Source organism: Malaya genurostris, chromosome 2 (genome assembly GCF_030247185.1).
Source record: "Malaya genurostris strain Urasoe2022 chromosome 2, Malgen_1.1, whole genome shotgun sequence".
Lineage (NCBI taxonomy): Eukaryota > Metazoa > Arthropoda > Insecta > Diptera > Culicidae > Malaya > Malaya genurostris.
The window spans coordinates 104,098,239-104,117,297 of NC_080571.1; the positions used below are offsets into that span (position 1 = coordinate 104,098,239).

The 19,059-nt window shown below is 36.9% G+C and overlaps 3 protein-coding genes across 4 annotated transcripts in view; 2 read left to right on the forward strand and 1 right to left on the reverse strand.

The window, feature by feature from the left end:
- Positions 1–594: 594 nt before the first annotated feature.
- LOC131433112 (vacuolar protein sorting-associated protein 33A) lies at positions 595–3,324 on the reverse strand. Its single transcript, XM_058599931.1, has 4 exons — positions 3,028–3,324; positions 2,758–2,971; positions 2,535–2,706; positions 595–2,474 (listed from the first exon to the last, which is right to left on the reverse strand). The coding sequence occupies exons 1-4, from the start codon at positions 3,127–3,129 to the stop codon at positions 1,151–1,153; spliced, it is 1,812 nt and encodes a 603-aa protein (XP_058455914.1). The 5' UTR covers positions 3,130–3,324; the 3' UTR covers positions 595–1,150.
- A 295-nt stretch (positions 3,325–3,619) lies between these two features.
- Positions 3,620–4,694, forward strand: LOC131433120 (mitochondrial import inner membrane translocase subunit Tim22). Its single transcript, XM_058599940.1, has 4 exons — positions 3,620–3,966; positions 4,031–4,349; positions 4,408–4,480; positions 4,552–4,694. The coding sequence occupies exons 1-4, from the start codon at positions 3,785–3,787 to the stop codon at positions 4,632–4,634; spliced, it is 657 nt and encodes a 218-aa protein (XP_058455923.1). The 5' UTR covers positions 3,620–3,784; the 3' UTR covers positions 4,635–4,694.
- A 6,034-nt stretch (positions 4,695–10,728) lies between these two features.
- The window catches only part of LOC131433110 (small G protein signaling modulator 1-like), a 42,633-nt gene continuing 34,302 nt past the window's right edge, over positions 10,729–19,059 (forward strand). For both annotated transcript variants that reach the window (XM_058599926.1, XM_058599928.1), the window contains exon 1: positions 10,729–11,382. In XM_058599926.1, coding sequence (XP_058455909.1) covers positions 11,367–11,382 — 16 coding nt within the window. In that variant the 5' untranslated portion in view covers positions 10,729–11,366. The remainder of the gene's footprint in view (positions 11,383–19,059) is intronic.

Sequence of the window (19,059 nt, forward strand, 5' to 3'; positions counted from 1 at the left end):
GTCTGTTGATTATACCTAAATAGATAAATAATAAAATAAATAAATAAACACGAATCTGGATCTTGTTCGAAATACAGAATAGGGGTTCAGGGTATACAGAATAGGGGTTCAGCGTTTACGTTACATATTCAGCAACATTCCTCGAACCAAGGAATCAACAAAAATACATTTGAACTTGATCATTGGTCTTTCGTGAAATAATTACATATAAAACTACGTCAAAAGAGCTTTCATACCGTGGTTGAATTACCAATGGAATTGTCACAATAATGGAGATTAATCACATACATCCAATTTTTTGGCACCTACATCATTCTGAGTAATATTGCTGAAGATTTATCAATTAAGAGCGTAAAATTGGTCTTTTGAACCACTGTGTAGTGCGAGAGTACTTTACTATAGGGCTGTTAGTGAAACAAAGAGCACCTTCTGATTTGATTTATGCCTTAACCCACCCAATTGCTTCCAAAGTGTCATTATTAAGCGGAAGCTGAGAAATATTGAGAAGGAGATTCGGAATGCTTCAGAGATGAAAATGGTGAAATAAACTGTCCGCAGAAGTTACCGAACATAAAAAAACATCACTTTATCGAAATATACAAACGGAAACAGTTGTTGTTATATTGTCTGAACATATGTACCATACAAAAATTCTATTTTGACTGTTCAACTGTTTTGTTCCAACGGAACAATTTCGATAAAAAATTGATTTTGAGCTCTGCACTTATGAAAAATGTTATGTAGAATCATACTGCTTTACCTCGGTGAACGACCCTTCGTAGTTAAAGCCGGGGCTAAATAAAGCGATACAAAGGAATGCTGTTTTCAAAATAAGTTTTCCTGATTTCTTGCATCTGTGTTTATTTCCGATTAATATTGTAAGAACAGAAAGGAACATAGTCGACTTAACAAGAAATGATTGTTATATCCGAAATGGATTTTCAAAAATAAAAGCATTATAAAATTCACTTGGATACATGGCTAACATATATGTATTACAAGGATAAATTTTTTAATATTGCCATTTAATTCTGTTATAATTATAACAGAATTAAATGGTAATATTAAAAAATTTATCCTTGTAAAATCATTCTGTTCAAACACTCAAACGAAAAGTTAATACATGTATTGCCTAAAATTAGTACTGATTTCATTTGGACTTCTCAATAAACGCATCAAGGAAAGTATTTTTGTTGATCAGTTTTGTCGTACATACAACAAATTCCACATTGTTCTCCTCCTGAAGCGCCAGGAAACGTAGGGCGGAAATTTCTGCAAATGTGCAGCCGCCAACGAAAAATACCACAATTACCCGAGGCATGTCCGATTGAGATATCTCCGATGTGAATGATCCTCGTCGATTGTTGAGGGTGATTGAAGGTTGGAAATCTTCGAACGTTGGTCCTGGTAGGCTAGAGAGAACGTCGTTGAGCGACTGCCACCCGTTCGGTTGAAGATGATGCTCGACTATGCGTACCGACAGGGGGGCATAAATGCTGTGTACATAGGTAATATCTTTGGGAGATACTTCTTCGGGATTTTCTGCCGTTAAATTCAGAGTTTTGCGCAATACTGCATAAGTTCGGTTGCCGGTCTGAAGCTTTAGCAAGCCCGCTTTTTCGAGGTTACCGATCGTCAATAAAGTTTGCAGACCATACACCTGAACCAGTTCACGTTTATAGTAGTCTAGAACTTTTGGTTTCAAACCGGAACTGGCGATCGATTGCATGCACATAAGCCGCAGGACAGTTTGGAGTGGAGCTTCTTTAGCAATTAGGTCTTCAATGAAGGAATTTGGCTTGTCTACATCCGAGCACATCATAAACTCCTGTTCGCAACCTAGTACGTCGAGAAAACTATCAGACGAAATCACTTCTTTGACTAGTTCGGCAATTTTTGTGTGAGTTGCCAAGGATTGTTCGTTTGCTTTAATATGCGGTAGGCTCTCAACAAACTTTTTCAATTCTTGAATAGATTTTTCGCCATGATTTTCGTAAGCTCTGGAGCGGATATATTTGGCTAGTCGCGATAGCACCGCTCCAACAGCATTAAAATTTTTGTCGCGTAGCTCGGCAAATAAGTTTTCTTTTGAATTTAGAATGAACTGACTTTTTTCTGAGTTTTTTTCAATGGAAAAACCTTCTCCCGAGTTAAACTTTTCCGCTGGAAGATTGACGGTGGTGTTGTTAATGCCAAAAATTTCGTCGATCAATCCTTCGTAGGTTAGTTGCGTTGCGAGTACACTCATCAAATCACAGTTTCGATCCAAAATGATCATCTGATCAATTACGCCTTTATCGCTGCTTAGCACAGATTCATCTTCTTCGGCCAAGGCTTTCGTAAGCTCCCAGACTCTCTGAGCACAGCTACCTTTTCCGTAAACTTTTGGAATGCGACCATATAATTTCTGTAGCGCTATAAGGGCACATGCTGACTGATGCAAACTAGAAGTGTCTCCTTCCAGATAGAGATCCCTTACGAATTGAATTACCTAATTATATAGTCTTAAAAATGTATAAACACTTGAATGGTACCTGTATGCATCTTTTAACTCCATTGATAGTAGATCATTGTCGAACGGAAAAAAGTCGCATTTGAACTCTCCAATGTACGCAAGGCTACCATGTACGCCTTTCACTTGTAAGCGTTTCTCACATAAGAATGATTTTTTCGGTAGAAAGTACAAGTAGTACTCTTTTTTTGATACTGTAAATAAAATTGAAATTATGAACGCATAATGTATGTTTGCTGTCTTACTTTTCTTTTTTCGCTCTTCTTCGTGGATATTATTGGCAATATAATCCATCAGTGTTTGATTGGGTCGAGTGATAAAGATGATGTTTTTCACGTCAATATCAGCCCACGGTTCAGGTCTCAGTTGATACATTTTGGTAACATGGTGCTCTTTCAGAAAGGTGTATCGAGCAACTAAACCTACTGGACCACCTAGTGATTCATCCCATATAATTGCCTGAAAAAAACTTCTCTTGTAATGTGGGTGCGTTCAATCTCCACTCAATAACAAACCTTAGTTCCTTCGCAGCGGTCTAATATTTCTACTAATTCACGAACAGCCGCTTCTTGAAGTTGCTGTATGTTAACGCGGCCTCCGGCAAGATGGGTGAACATTTCCACTTGAACGATTTAACAAAAATCACTCGAACAAAATATACGTGATTGTAAATATTCCATACACAGAAAGTTTGTTATGATAATCGTTATCAATCGTACGTCTGACAGTTATGTTTTCCGATATAACTTTACAAACGTTCAGCAACGGGTACACTTGAAGCGAATAGGACCAGGTGACCAGATATGCCAGGTTTACAGATCTGTAGACTTCTTATAATGCGCTGCAGACATTTTCTGTTGAGGACTCTTAAATTTCTTATCTGGCATCTCTGCCGGTGACTATCGATTTACGAATTTTATTTTTCATATAGGAACCAAAACAACGACAATATTTATTATAAAATGAACTTAGTAAAAATAAATTAAAAGAGATTCAACTGTATATGAATGTTCCTGTATATATTTTTGATTTTTTCCTCACTCTGGTTGCGCGCCCTGATTGCTGCTTTGGCTCGCGATGTTGGCCACAATCAAACATTGTAGCAGCTAGCTCTTGTCAAAGTGTTGGACGAAAGTGAAAGAAGAAATCTATGAACGCACTCTTTATTTTTGTTCGGTTGCGTAAAGCTGCTCGGATCAGCATGTGAAATATGTGAACATCGGCGTTAACATAACGATTGTAATACAATTTATAAACAATCAGTAATATTATATGTTCTGGTCATTTAGCGAAATTTATAAGACGAATAAATCATTAAAAATGTCAACAATGCTCCCGAAACCTCCGAATCCGGACGAAACACCGAAAGTTGATCCGGCGAAGGCTACTGGAATATTTTTCCCAAACTCGGAACTAGATGATGTGGCCAAACACTTTATTGGCAACAATAACAGGTATTTTATTGATTACATATGAAAATGTCTATTTAGCTTGAGTCTGGAGCCATGTTGTTTCTAGATTCCGCGAGAACATTATAATCCCAAAAATGTACGGTGCGGTGCAGATAAAAACCAACGAAGAGAAGACGGTCGAGGCTGTCTTTGAAAGTTGTGCTTTCAAATCGCTTATGAGCTGTGTTTTGGGATATGGTTTAGGAGCTGCCATCGGGTTATTCAGTTCATCAGTCAATCCCAGTATAGCGGACCCACTGGCGACCGAAAAGCAGCAGACCGCTCGGGAAATTTTTCGTGAGATGAGACAAGCGACCCACTCGTATGGTAAAAATTTTGCTGTTATTGGTGCCGTATTTGCTGGAGTTGAGTGTATCATTGAATCGGTATTTAATCATGTTCCATATGGCAAACTTATGTTCCATTCAAATTTTTGTTCTGCAGAAACGTGGCGTATCCGACTGGAAGAATGGTACCTATGCGGGTGCAGTTACCGGAGGACTAATTGGTTTGAGGGGTAAATTGAATTTTTTGAATATCAAAGCTTTTCGTCACCATAACAATACATGTTCTCTCTACTTTCAACAGCTGGCATCAAGGCAGGTATTGTTGGTGCGGCAGGTTTCGCTGCGTTTTCAACCGTAATCGATTACTACATGAGGCATCGATAAAAATATAAATTAGCTTAGTTATATAAAGGCAAAGTTCAAATAAATATTGCACTGGTTTAATGATTTGGTTTGATTTAGGCATTCGGACCTGGATTGGTTCTTGTAACAGCAAACATCCACACACATTCTGAAATTTAACATTTTATAAAAACATTACTATACGGACAAAATTCAATATCTAACGCAAATTTGAAGTTTTTGAAAATATATATGTGAACTGCAATTATGGAACTGCCTGATTAATGACACAGTTCAAATTTTTGAGACCAAACACATAAAATATCTAAAACAATTATTCAAGTTAAATTTTGGGTATATGGCATGTAGGGTAACAGAGGTATTTTGGCCACTTCATATATTTTGGCCCACCTAACAAACTTTATCGATTTCATCGGATTTTATCGATGTTAAGTAACTCATGTTGCATCAATTTGAAGCTAATCACATTAAACTACCTATTGCGGAAGGGGTTTTTCAAAGATATTACAACATTTGGTGGATATTTTTACAAAGTGGGCCAAAATAAAATCAATCCTGAAGTGGGCCAAAATACCTCTGTTACCCTACTTGGGTTGACCTGCTAATCTGCTTCGTGGTTGTTGATTACCACCATTTTTGAGGGCAGTACATCCCGATGCGGAATGATTCGAGCAAGAATACATAATAGTTCTATGGCTGTTATTGCAATATTACACGGACTATCATTGAATCACAAAATTGCACAATTGAAATTGTTGTTTTCGAATGCTAAATTGCCTGAATATGTTGATAGCCAAACGGAAAATATATATCTATCCGATTGGCTCAGAAATGTTCCATATCACAATTAAGCGGGTCCAGGGCGATATTTCGATCGCTGTTTCGGTAATTTTTGTTAGGAGAACCGCTTCGAAAATTAGAATAAGTTTATCTTAATAGCAATTTTTTTCCAATAGGGTAATCCGAAAGCTTGTATGCATTAAGGGTATCGAACCCTTAAAAATGGAATACCGAAATTGAGAGCAGGATTCCGCTAGAAATAGTTATCTAGAACACAGAAATCTTATTAAGGTGCATAGGAGTTCCGACGATGATTTTGACGAAATAGCAAAAACTTAAATTAAGGCAGTACGTTTCATAAAAATTAATCAATCATGCTCTTTTGCGATTTAATATAAGCTGTGAAATAAAAAAAAATCAAAAAACGGCTTCGTTGATACCTTCAGTTGTCTCTATAATATTTCAAGTTAATCTGTTATTCAGATTTTTTCTTCATTTCGTTAATGTTGAAAAATTAAAGATAAAGCATGTGTTTTTTTTTTTGAGAAAAACGCGTTTAAAGTTTGGAAACATAACAGAACTTTGTATTATAGACTTACAATTAATCGGCATATGTTGAATTCATAAACATTGGTTAATGACATCATCAGTCATATCTTAAAGATGCAAAAAAATGTGAAAAAAAAATTGTTTCGAAAATTTTACTCAAGATCCCGCTTAAACATCACTTTGTGATATAATTAAGGTGGATTGTTCCTTATTTGCATTGGGTACATGTTTTCAGTAATAATAAAGTTCAAGTACTGGGTTTTAGAACAATTCAACTTATCTTACCTAGCAGCTATAGTCCTGGGGTGTCCTTTGCTTTATCAAGCATACGTCTCCGTTTAACGTCCGATCGCTCTATTTCTTATGCCTACCGGATCAGATTAAAGATCTATTAAACATTAAATAAACATTAAACAAAATATTCCAAGTAAAAGAACCAATTTGCGGTATTTACTACTGTCGAGTACTTTTTTCGATCATTTATTTATCTACACAAGAACACAAGAAGTTCTGCGCCTGGACCGAATCCTGGAACTAGATTTAAACCATAAATTCGCAATCTGGAACAGACTCAGAATTCAGTTGCAAAATTCGCTCGGAACCGATATAAAGAATTCAGGTCATAAATTAACTAATTTTCAGAATCCAGGCTAGAAGTGAAATCTGAACATGAATTCCGAACCTTAATAAAGAAACTGAGCTCAGTTAAAAAATCTACTTTCTAAATCCATGTTTCGAATGTAGTTCAAGCATGCAGGTTCTGATGTTTGGAAATGAATTCCGGAACTGTTCCAGAATCCAGACTTAGGATCAGTGTTGGGAAAATCATGATAACAAAAAGTTCATTTTATTATTACTCGTGAGAAACTTAGTTAAGAGAATTTCTAAAAAAACTCAGCGACTGAAAAAAATACTACCGAGATTTCAGCGACTGAAAAAATTACTACTGAGTGTTTCATTCATGAAACAAGCACCCACAAAACTCTGAACCTCGAAGTTTAAAAGTAATTTTTGTGTCAGCGAAACTTGATGGTGAATTTTCACCCACAAAAATATCGCTTAAGATATAATCAAAAGAAAGAAGAAAGAAAGAAATTTCCACTACGCCATGTTTTATGTTCGAATCCGAAATTATTCGTGCAAGACTTAATTATTTTATTTTCATCAACAACAACATCTCTACTTAATCCGACTTAATTATTATATTTTCATCAATAAAAAAAAATCTCTGCCGAATAAATAACAACTGAAACGCAACTGAGAAGTAATGCAGGCGCATTATTTCCGATGCACGTAGGATGGTCAACATTTTTTTGCATATTCCAAATATTGATAACAACGAAGGGCTGTTCTAATTTCAGCTGATTGATTACACTGCACTATTTAGATGAAGCCCAAATAAAACAATATTTATCATGAATTTGATTTATAGACGTAACATGAACGCAACATTTTGCATGTCTCAAACACACAGCAGGCAGTGTTGGTGATTGCCGAAAATTTCACAGAAGCTGCTATATTGCTATCTATATTGTATACAACATTTTTAATCCGGTAGATGCTACAAGAACTCGAGTCTCTCAATGCATGAACCGCGAGAGAATTTTTCTACATTCCTTCGCTCCACTTCATACTCTGAGTATTTCTCGGCCCTTAAAAAAAATTGCAGTCTGATAATGATCGCCGCTGTGTGGAATTTACCAAGAGAGAATCGCAAGTTGACAATTATCGCAGAAAATCGAATCGATGATTCGACATGATGATTCTCATACTAGGTTGCAATATTTCAAAACCCTTGTGTGGAGTATTCACATACGTTTTCATAGACACAACTTATACAAAGATTATATGCACATAGTTAGAATAAGCGGCAATAGTAAAATGATTCTATCGCAATTATCAACTGCCTGTATAGAATCGGATCGAGAAACGAGAATAAGCGACCGTTTGTTGCTTCAGAGAAGATCCCCACAGCGGCGTGCCAACCTTTGATTCTCAGAAATATCATCGAGAGAAATTCGCTCTCGCACTGGTGTCGATTCTATGTTAAATGAGCCATGCCGGGTTTTTGTTGTTGCGATGATTTTCAACTCTCTTTGATGGCACTGATTCAATCGTTGAAGAGTTGCCAGCGAACGTTCTTTGATACGATAAAAGCCATCCTTGACAGCAGGTGCAACGTTTGAATGGCGCGTTTGAATTCGCGTTATAAATTTAATTTATGGAAGTAAATTTGATGTATGGAAGGAACAGGAGCGCAGAATTTGGCATGTTTCAAACATACAACAGGCGTAACGACGTACGCATGTTACTTCGCGTATGATATTCAAGCTAAATTGGGTAATGTTTTCTAATTAGCTGCATAACATGCTTTGTGATTTTATTCATTAATGTTTTTAATGTCATACTATTATTAATCACAGCCATTGCTGCTTTCAATGATGATATTACTGTATTTCAAATACTGATCCTTTTATCAATAGAGAATCTAATTGCAAGAGCTAAAAGTTTATCTTTTTTTTCATTTCAACAATCCCCCACTGATTAGTACAACTCAAGATATTAACGATTAAGCTCTACCCATTCATGCACAGGGCGAATTTCGTAAAGCCGCCCCCATTTTTACCCGCAATTAAGTGGCGGTAGACCAGAAGCAAATGACTGTGTGTGCACTTTTCGAAGATCTTTTTACCGTGCAATTTTCTCGGAGATGGGTAAACCGATTTTAACAAACTTAGGTTCGTTTGAAAGTTACTGTTGGGTCATTGATTAAGTTCGAAGATAAAATGGGTGTGATTTTTGGTTTCGGAGATATGATAGTATAAGTGACGTAACCGACAAAACGAGTTGAGTTTTTACCTCGCAATTTTTCAGAGATGGTATCGATTTCAACAAGCTTAAATCGTTTGAAAGCTACTTAATCGAGTTGAAAAATCAAATGTCTTTGACTTCTGGCTCCGGATATATAATGGTAATCGATAAAACACGTTGTTTTTTACCGCTCTTATATATAAAGGTACCATTATTTTGGGGTCACCTCTAATTTCGTAAAGCGGTAGTGCTCAAAAATTTAAGCAGCTCGATAAAAAGTCCCAAAGCAAAATTTGAGCTAAATCGGATATGGGTAAGGGGTGCTGCCAGGTGAAATTTCCGAAATCGAAAGTTTTTTTTGATACCAAATGTCTGAAAAGTCGAAATTTATTGTCGGCTTCCTGGGCCTTAAAAAATTCAATTTCTTCTCGTAGAAAAAGGCAGCGCAAATGTCAAGCGATTGGCTTGAGAAATTATGTCAAATATGTGACATAAAAGCTGCAGCATCCATTTCTCAACTACTCGAATCAATTTGGATAAATTGGTGTCATACACTCAAAATAATAATCATGTTATAGTTACGTGAAAAGTTATGTGAATATTTTCCACCCTACTTTTCACTTAGCTTTTAATAGACTGGCATTTAAAAGCTGTTTAATGCATAATCCAGTAAAAGTAACGTGTTTCATAGGTAAAATGTAATGTACTGCTCATATCACATTTATCTATCAGTTCATATCAAATTTAGATACCAAAAAATCACTATTTTATACATTGGTTGAAGTCAAAAGGGAGATTTCAGATTTTTATATAAATCTAAAAATGCCATGAAAATAAAACATTTATTCTAGAAAATCAGCATAGAATTTTAAATGAAAATAAAAAGCAAAATGAAAATAAAAAGCAACTAATAACGTCGTGGGATCTCGAATCGACAAGCCTCCAGAAATCGTTATGTTGTCACTGCCATCCAACCGAAGCCAAAGTCGAGATCCGAGAACTCCCACAACACTACCGATGCAGGTTGAGGTCCCATTACATGGGTCCAGTGTCTCTAGCTTCATACCGATTTTGAACTCGTTTTTCGGTGGACCAACGGCCTGTTTGAAGCATTTGGCAGGAGCGGGCATACTTCCGGACTCACGCAGACACTCGGTCCAGTCGAACACATGGAAACTTTCATACTGGCATGAACCGATCGATGTAGTAAAAAATTGCAATTAAATAACATTTCTCGCAAATATTTACACTACTCACACTTTGAGGACCACTGTTCGCCATTTTCAAAACCAAGTTTTTCACACTGGAAATTCACGTAGATTGTTTGACGTTTGGTCAATTCACGTAAACCTTATGTGATGACTCTATTCATTTTAGAGGATGTTCGTATAACATTCATTTTCGTCACGTAAAATAATCAATTTGACATTTGAAACCAGTTTACGTGATTTTTCAAGTGAATCAAACGTGAATTTTTATTTGAGTGTAGGTGAGCCTAAATTATTGTCAGAAATTATCTTAATAAAAAGGTAAAAAAATATTATAATGAGACTGTTTTTTATAAAAGAGAAAGGCATTGTCACACCACTAGGTGAATTAAGAATAGGTTTTTTAATGTCTAACTGCGCTGAATAACATATTATACTTCACTACATTACTTTCACGGTTCTTAGTATAGTGGCGCCATCAATCGACAGCCCCACGGTTGAATTGATTTTTATGTTTTGTTTTTGTCCATTACTTCTGACACATGGAAAAAGCTTTGGTTGTATTTTCCGGCGATGAATGTGCGTTTGAAACTTCGCTCAAGGAAACATATGCCTTCCTCATCGTTAATGCTTGTATCCCCACAGCGCTCAACCAATTTTTGCGCCGGAGAAGTAATAAAGAGTGAAAATGGGAGAGCACTGCTATCCCTGAGCGACATCGGGAGGAAAAGCTTCGGTCAGCCAGCATAGAATTGGGCACCTCAGAGTTAGACGTATTACTTCCTCGGCCAAGAGAGGAATAGTGAAGATTTTTCCTTGCTTACTCTGCTAGGATGGTGCTAATGGAAATCTGGCAGCGAAAAAACACATTTTTGCTGGAAATCTTGTCTCCGAAGTGAGAATCTTCATCATAACTTTGCAGTAAACTAGTTAAACAATCAATTGCGATGCAAATACTGCCAGAGAACGTTGAAAATCGAAAGTAAACGCGGTGCCATCGAGGGTGAAAAATTGAACGATTTTCCGTGATTGCAGGAAAAGAAAATTTGATAGAGGTGGTAGGGGCACTTGGTTCGGTTTGAAAATAGTCACTGTTGAAGGTGAAGTTCAACTTCAGTGAAGCGATAACGGTGCAAAAGGGCGTAAATAGAAGAGCAAGTGTTAAATGCAGAGCGAACAAATAGCGTGGTGGAGCGAAAACTCGACAAGATTGGCAGGGTTTTTTTTTTCTCGCAATTTGTTTGTCAGCTTTTCTTAGATTGTGTATCCTGACAGCTGGTTTTTCAATACAACGGTGACAATTTTTAAGACTACCGAGCAACATCAGTTGAAATTAGTTGTACTTCAGTATTAGTAGTGGCTATTGAAATAGAGCGATAGAGATATCTGACCAACCAACAGCAATATGTCACTACAAACAGGTAATTTTTCAATCGTATAACTTTTGAAGATCACTTTTCTTCAGTGATTCTGTTGCACTGGTAGTTACATTTTATGTTTTCTGTTGATTTAAATTGTATTTAATTGGTTTTGTTACGTTATATGCACTGTTAATTGGTAGTTTGAATTATTGATTCCCAGTAGTTTTCCTGGATTCGTTATCTGTAAACATCTTCTTCGATTATTGATCTGGATTACAAAAACATCTGTTGTCCTATTTTACCTGAAATCACCAATAAAAAGATACATGGTGCTCTTGCTAAGATTTGCGAAGAATAGTTCAAACAAAAATTAGCTCGTAAACAATATGGTGCCCATTAGTTTCATTTTTTTCTACAACGATAGCATGAAACATACCATCAGGTCAGTTAACTGATGGTATCAACCAGCAAAAGTGATTAGATAAACGGGTTCCAAAGGCGGATGGGGGTGCGCTAGTTTGAACCAATCCTAACGTGTTTGCAATGAGGAGTAATTTGTGAAAGGCAAAGAAAGCGTGTAATTAAATCAAACATTCGTTCAGACATACGGGCGACATTAAAGTGTGTATAAACGAACCGTAAATTGATGACATTTTCCTGCAACAATATGGAAAACATTGGGCTGTTTGTAGGATTTCTAGTTCAACTACTGAAAAATACAAAATATAAGGGTAGATTATTCTTGAGAAGCGGAAAATCAACTGATTTGTTTGCAAATTAAACAATGTCGGTTTAGTTTCCATTCAAGTTCTTGAATTTTTGAAATTTTGAGATAGATTGAGACAGATCGATGAATGAAACTGCGAAAATGGAAATTGCGAAAAAGTATCTCCCAGCGGCAACACTCGAACCTCCGAATCTGTCCGCAGAATTGCTCTGATAATAGAAACTCTTTGAAGAAGTGGGGAAAGTAACATAAATTGAATTATAAAACTCTAGCCATTCAGTAAATAAAACTTACCCTTCAGTACTTTTTTATGTGAATCTATATGGACACTACATCAACCGTTTTACTAAAAATAAATTTGCTATTTCTTCAATAGGATAATAATATGGTCAATTTTACGATCAAATATAGCTTTTCATTGAAATCCACAATATTCTATTTTGAAAAACTGTTGTGTAGCAATTCGCCATTAATAAAGGCATATTAAGTCAAACAGAAGTAAAGCAAAAGGGGGTCCGTTTCTGATCTGATTTCCAACTGTGTAATCTAAATTAAACAAAAAATTATTTTAGTTATTGGATATGAATACAAATTACTCATCAGAAAAAATGGGATTCTAAATTCTATGGTCGTATGTTCGAGCCCCGATCTGGAAGGATTTTTAGTGTAGTTTAGAAAGAACATCAGTTTGGCATCCAACTGTTGCTGGCGATGAAAAATTTATGAATCCTAACCATCAAAATGAGCCAGAAGACACGGTGAAGTAATTTTATTACACGACAATGAACCATCACATAAAGCAAAACCGCTTCCGGATATAATCGAAGCAGCTGAGAGCTGCTACTCTACACGCCGTATTAATCAGGCTTGGCTCTTTTCGACTACCATTTGTTTTCATCGATGGGTCACGCATTGGCTGAGCTGCTCTTCGATTCTCACAAAGAAATTGAAAATTGAGTGTCCGATTATTTTGCTTGGAAAGACAAACATTTTTATTGGTGTGGTTTCCATAAATTTTCAGAAAGGTGGTGGAAGATGTGTAGAAAGTATTGCGCTATACCTTATGATCAAAAAAGAACCGGAATTTTAAATTTAAAATTCCCGCGCTTGTCCAATCGGTAAACTTTTATTCTCTCAACGTTGGCAACACGTTTATACACATTCTGTCAAATTTTGACGCATATCGTACGATTAGTTTTCGTTTGGCGTCTATACAAAAAAGTTGAAAAATTTTCGTGTGGCGATTTTTATAATGGATGAAAATTTAGAACAACGGCTCGCCTTCGAAGCGCCATTCGGTCGATTGTTGTGCGGTTTCGACGTCATATTCATAGATCCACACCTCATCACCATTAATGATGCATTCGATGAATGTGGGGTCACTATCTGCGTTGGAAATCATCTCTTTGGCCACATCAACACGACGCTGTTTTTGAATGAAATTCAGCTTTTTTGGCACCAGCCGAGAAGCGACGCGTTTCAAACCAAAAACATCAGTTAAAATGTGTTCGGTTGATCCATAAGAGATGCCCAACAACACAGCAATCTCTCTAATCGGTACAGAACGATTTTGCAACACGATTTGCTTCGCCGATTCAATGTTTTCTTCAGTAACAGATGTTGTTGGGCGGCCAGGGATCTCATCATGATCCAAGCTTGTACGACCACCTTTGAAGCGTTTATACCACTCGTATGCCTGTGTTTTTCCTAGACACGATTCACCAAAGGCCTTTTCTAACATTTTCAACGTTTCGGAACACTTAAATCCATTTGCAACACAAAATTTGATGCATGCACGTTGTTCTAAATTTTCATCCATTATAAAAATCGCCACACGAAAAATTTTCAACTTCTTTGTATATACGCCAAACAAAAACTAATCGTACGATATGCGTCAAAATTTGACAGAATGTGTATAAACGTGTTGCCAACGTTGAGAGAATAAAAGTTTACCGATTGGACAAGCGCGGGAATTTGAAATTGAAAATTCCGGTTCTTTTTTGATCATAAGGTATATTGGATAAACATTTTTCATTTTCCCATTCAAAATTAGTGTTTTACATTTAAAAAAACGCTCACTTCATACCAGTATGCCTGATATGTACGTAGAGGACCACGTCTTGGATGCTCTACATATACACAGTTTCATCCATAAACAACTGACAACATAGCAGTACTGTCAAAAGCCTACTGTGGTAAGCCTTGCGAGAAATCGAACAAAGTAACACCTATGCCCAAGGTGATATACAATAAGGGCATATTCAGTAGTGTTCTAGTTCTAGATGCATAATTTATGTCAGTTACAAAATATAAATCTGGATTTTAAAACAAGAAAAACTGGCAGCCCCAGCAGTGTTTTACTCGTGTTTCAAATACGAGGTCTGTTCAAAAAGTTCCCGGAATTTTTTAATTGCGCGCGTCTGGAGAGTCCGGTGGTCAAATTTTTTTTATTGTAGTACATATGTCCCTAATGTATGGTGAAATTTTCAGCTGTATTCATTGTTTAAATTCTGTCTTGTAGCGGCTGGTGTAGACGTGTTTTTTTGAGCTCGGCGATTTTTGTTAGTTTAAACAATGGAAGAATTGAAGAGTCAAAGAATTTGTAATCAATTTTGCGTGAAAAATGAAATAAAGTGTAACCAAGTGTGCGAAATGTTACAGAGAGCCTACGGTGAGTCTGCTATGAAAAAACAAGTGTTTACGAGTGGTATAAGCGTTTCCAAGATGGCCGCGAAGACGTTGAAGACGACGAACGCTCCGGTCGACCCAGCACGTCAATAATCGATGAAAATGTGGAAAAAGTGGAAAAAATGATTATGGATGATCGCCGAATCACTGTTAGAGAAGTTGCTGGTGAAGTTGGCATATCAGTTGGGTCATGCCATCATATTTTTTCAAATGTTTTGGGCATGAAACGAGTGGCAGCAAAATTCGTTCCAAAACTGCTGAATTTTGATCAGTTTTTTTGGCTAAAAACAAGACTTTAATCGTGCCCCAACCTCCTTATTCACCAGATATCGCTCCGTGTGATTTTTTCCTGTTCCCAAAGTTGAAGAGACCCATGAAAGGACAGCGTTTTTCATCGATTGAGGAGACAAAGGCAGAATCGCTGATAGTGCAACAGAGCATTACAAAAAATGACTATCAGGGGTGTTTCGAAGACTGGAAAAAACGCTGGCATAAGTGTATTATATCTAGGGGGGATTACTTTGAAGGGGACCATATAGATGTAGACGAATAAATAAATATTTTTTTAGAAAAATGAGAATTCCGGGTACTTTTTGAACAGACCTCGTATACAAAAAATAGAACGACATCTTAAACCAGTTTTAAATTTGACAGAAGAACTGGTTGAATAAATAAAACTAGAACGGCTTGCTGGAGATACATTTGTTCCAGTTTCTGTTCTATTATAGATCTTCCATATAGAACTTCTAGATGCTGAATTTGCTCTAATAATTAGTGATCCCATTTATACATAAAATGTATAAGTTGAACTGGCTTTGTTTACCCCAGAAACAAGACCTTGAACTTGGCTGGCATTAAGTAATCAAATCGAGTTGACTTTTTTTTCGTACAAGTGTTCGCACAAATCACCATTCGTTTCGAGTTTCATAGTGCGGCACTGACCGTGCAAAATTTGAAAATTGTAGTAACTGAATTGACCAAACGTTTCCCCCGATTAGGTGAGAGTTTTGGGTTCGAGTCTTGTCATTGGGATGATTCATTCAACGATTTATGTGTTTTACTCTTTGTAAAGACGTAGAGCCGTCTTGAGCTAGTTTTAAATACGATCAGTATCTAACGGGGAAACCGATTGGAAAAATTGACATGTTTCGCAAACCGCGAAAGTTTTACAATTTCCCCGGTTAGAAGTTAGCTACGGGTTCGAGTGCTGTATATGCGGCAGTTGGGTGCGATATTACTAATTTCTTTCCGACAAGGTGCGGCCACTTCTCTGCGGGTCGCAGTGACATTCTGGTTTCGTGTTTCAGTTTATCCTAGAAATCGTCAGACTATTCTCGAACACTTTAGTAACGTTTGAGATTTGACAAACTAACATTCTGATATACGGTATTTTGATAACCGATCAATAGCAGGCAATTAAGTTTTACAAGGTGACATCACAAATTACTAATACACTGAAGAAAGATGAACCGATACACTGAAGAAAGATGCAAAAAGCATTCCGAAATACGTATCTGTATTATAACGTTTGATACACTTTCGGAAAAATAGTGACTGTGAAAATAGTGACTTTGTGAGAGTGTAATGACGTGATATAGTGGAATTCAACGGTACAGCAACAGTACTATTAATGAGAACATTCTACTAACAGCTCAAACAGAAATTTAATCACAAATTAACTCGTGATGAATAAAGTACATGTTTGCCATGTGACGGTGACATTTCCATTAACACGTATTCAAAATATAATGAACCTGTAAAAAAACTACCGTTAGCTGTCAAATGACGTTCATTTAGCGAATTTTGTGAAGTTATGCCGTATTCGTGTAAACCCGGTAAGAAAAAACGTTCAACGGAAGCCCTCCGTCGGTTCAACACGGGGCACAGTTGGTCTGATGAATGCCCCCCATTTCTCAGTGGGAAACCTAGTAGCAAAATTGTGTATGTTCAAGTTTTTTAAGCATTTGATTAAAAATTTTAGTCAAATATTTTGTTTATTGTTTCACCTATTAAGCGTAACTTAGAATCTGTTGGAATATCTGCTTGCCGATATGCTGAAATTTTTTGGAAGAACACTGAAAATCTGCGGTTTTATTCGCTTCTTTTGGTCTAACATCATGTTGTTTGTCGCGAGCAGTGTGTAAACACCCGAAACATATGTAAAACAGCATATCGCGCTCAAACCACATAATTGAGCAACAGATAGGTGCTGTAGAGCAAGCGCATTCAATGTCTCGCATAATTCGTCATAATTCAAGACGAATTCATCATGAATATGTCAGAACAACATATTTGAAAATAATGTTTGCCACCTGTCAACATTCACTTTCGAAAGAAATTGCAAGCGAGCTATGAAAGATAGAGTATTAAATTTAACACCAGACGAAAGAGAAACCTTTCTCTGCCGTTTACTCTTATGACTCACTCTCAACGAGTGCCGAGTCATTCGAAATTACTCTTCAAAGTGAATGTTGACAGATGGCTTATCAGCCGTTTAAAAAAAACTCGTGATATGTAATCACTGCGAAAACTGTCACTCATGCTGTCAAACCGTTTGTTTGAAGCCTGTTTCAAATGCAGTTTTATTGCAATCCAACTGAACTTGTAGTCAGTTTCGAACCAAATTCTTAAATCGAATTATCAATATTGTTTGTTGGATAAACTGCCAAGGATCAATTCTAGTTAAGATTGAAATGAATAAGTAAATTCGAACATCGGATGCTTTTGATTTCTTTTCGAGCAAGATCAAAGCTTACATTATGTATTACTAGAACAAATGAGTTTAGAAATACCAAAGCTAGAAGCACAACGAATGCCTGATACTCAGGGGACGGAAAATATCGGATTTGGATTTTCAACCCCGAAGAGGCGAATGACCTTAAGGTTAAAGCTTCTTTGATAGAAATAAAGTAAATGTCCGATACTCTCTTCTTCTCGCTTCTATCTATTGGCTCTTTTGCTCTAGTGATACTTAATAAAATCGTAAAGCTTTTGCAGGTTGACGTGGTTGATGCAAATGGTTCAGAATTGTTCGATAATCGGGCCGATGATCGGACCGATGCCGGTCGACAAAATCCACCGGGGAGAGGTCATATAATATCCCAGTAAATTCGAACATTGGACGCATCATGCGCGGAACCTTTTGGTCGTCATCGGACAATTCTGCACCATTTGCATGGTGCAGAATTGTCCGATGACGACCAAAACCCGCCAAACTATAAAAGCTTGTGGTAATGAAGGGTAAAAAGTTAATTTTTACCACCAAATTTATGCTAGGCGCACAAACCATTAAAAAACTTTTCGTTTACATCGTGTATCGCTAGCACAAAACAGCGATGAGATACCAAAAGAAGGCATTGTTGGGTCGACGTCGCTATTGAATGCTATCGAATTTTATCAGGATCAGACTTTTGGTTCCGAATGCACTGAAAATTAAGTCATTATATAGAACTAGACAAAAAAGATACAAAATTATCATAAGTGGTCTGGAAACTTTTAAACTTGAAGATCTTGTTAGTTGATGGTCAAACAAATCACTTTGATTATGTCGGTCTTCGGACTCAGGTTTCGAAAATACTGGAAACAGCGATCACAGCACAGTATTTAGCAAATCATACGGATCGGTATAATCGGCATCGACCTAGGTAAGGAATAAAGGATAAAGATTAGAAGCTCATTCGTGCCGTGACTATCGGATCGATCGGACGTAAATTCTGCTTTCTCCAATCGCGTGGTGAATTGTTTTATTCCGTTATCAAGGTCATTCCGTATTCTATTGTGTGCATCAGTGCGGTCGAGTGATAGTTCTAATAATCCGTTCTCAAGGCCGACTGTGAGCTTGTGTAAAGCAGCACTGCGTGTGGTACCGTTAGCCAGCGCCAGCGCTGGGCGCTGCGTATATATCGTTGTACATTAGAAACAGTGATAAATATATATGAAGACAAACACGAGAAAAGGTCCTAAGTTCAAATGACAGTTTCTCTTTGTTTACTTTCTCTTTCGAGTATTACGGTCCAATCAGCAATCTTTCCATTCAACACTTCACATAGGATAATAGCAAAAACCATCAACTTTCGATATGCACTGTAGAATTCGTTGGAAATTGCTGGAATTTGCCGTAATAATTGAAAGAGAAAGTAAACCAAGAGAAACTGTCATTTGCACTTGGGACCTTTTCTAATGTTCATCGAGATATATATAGTGATAAAAAGATTGGTTTCATTGGACAGTGTAGTGAGAGACTAAAAACAAAGTGCTTTTTCCTCAAAGAGGTTTTTTGCACTTTATTGAACTGGAATATTCACCGGTTGCCTAGGACCGGG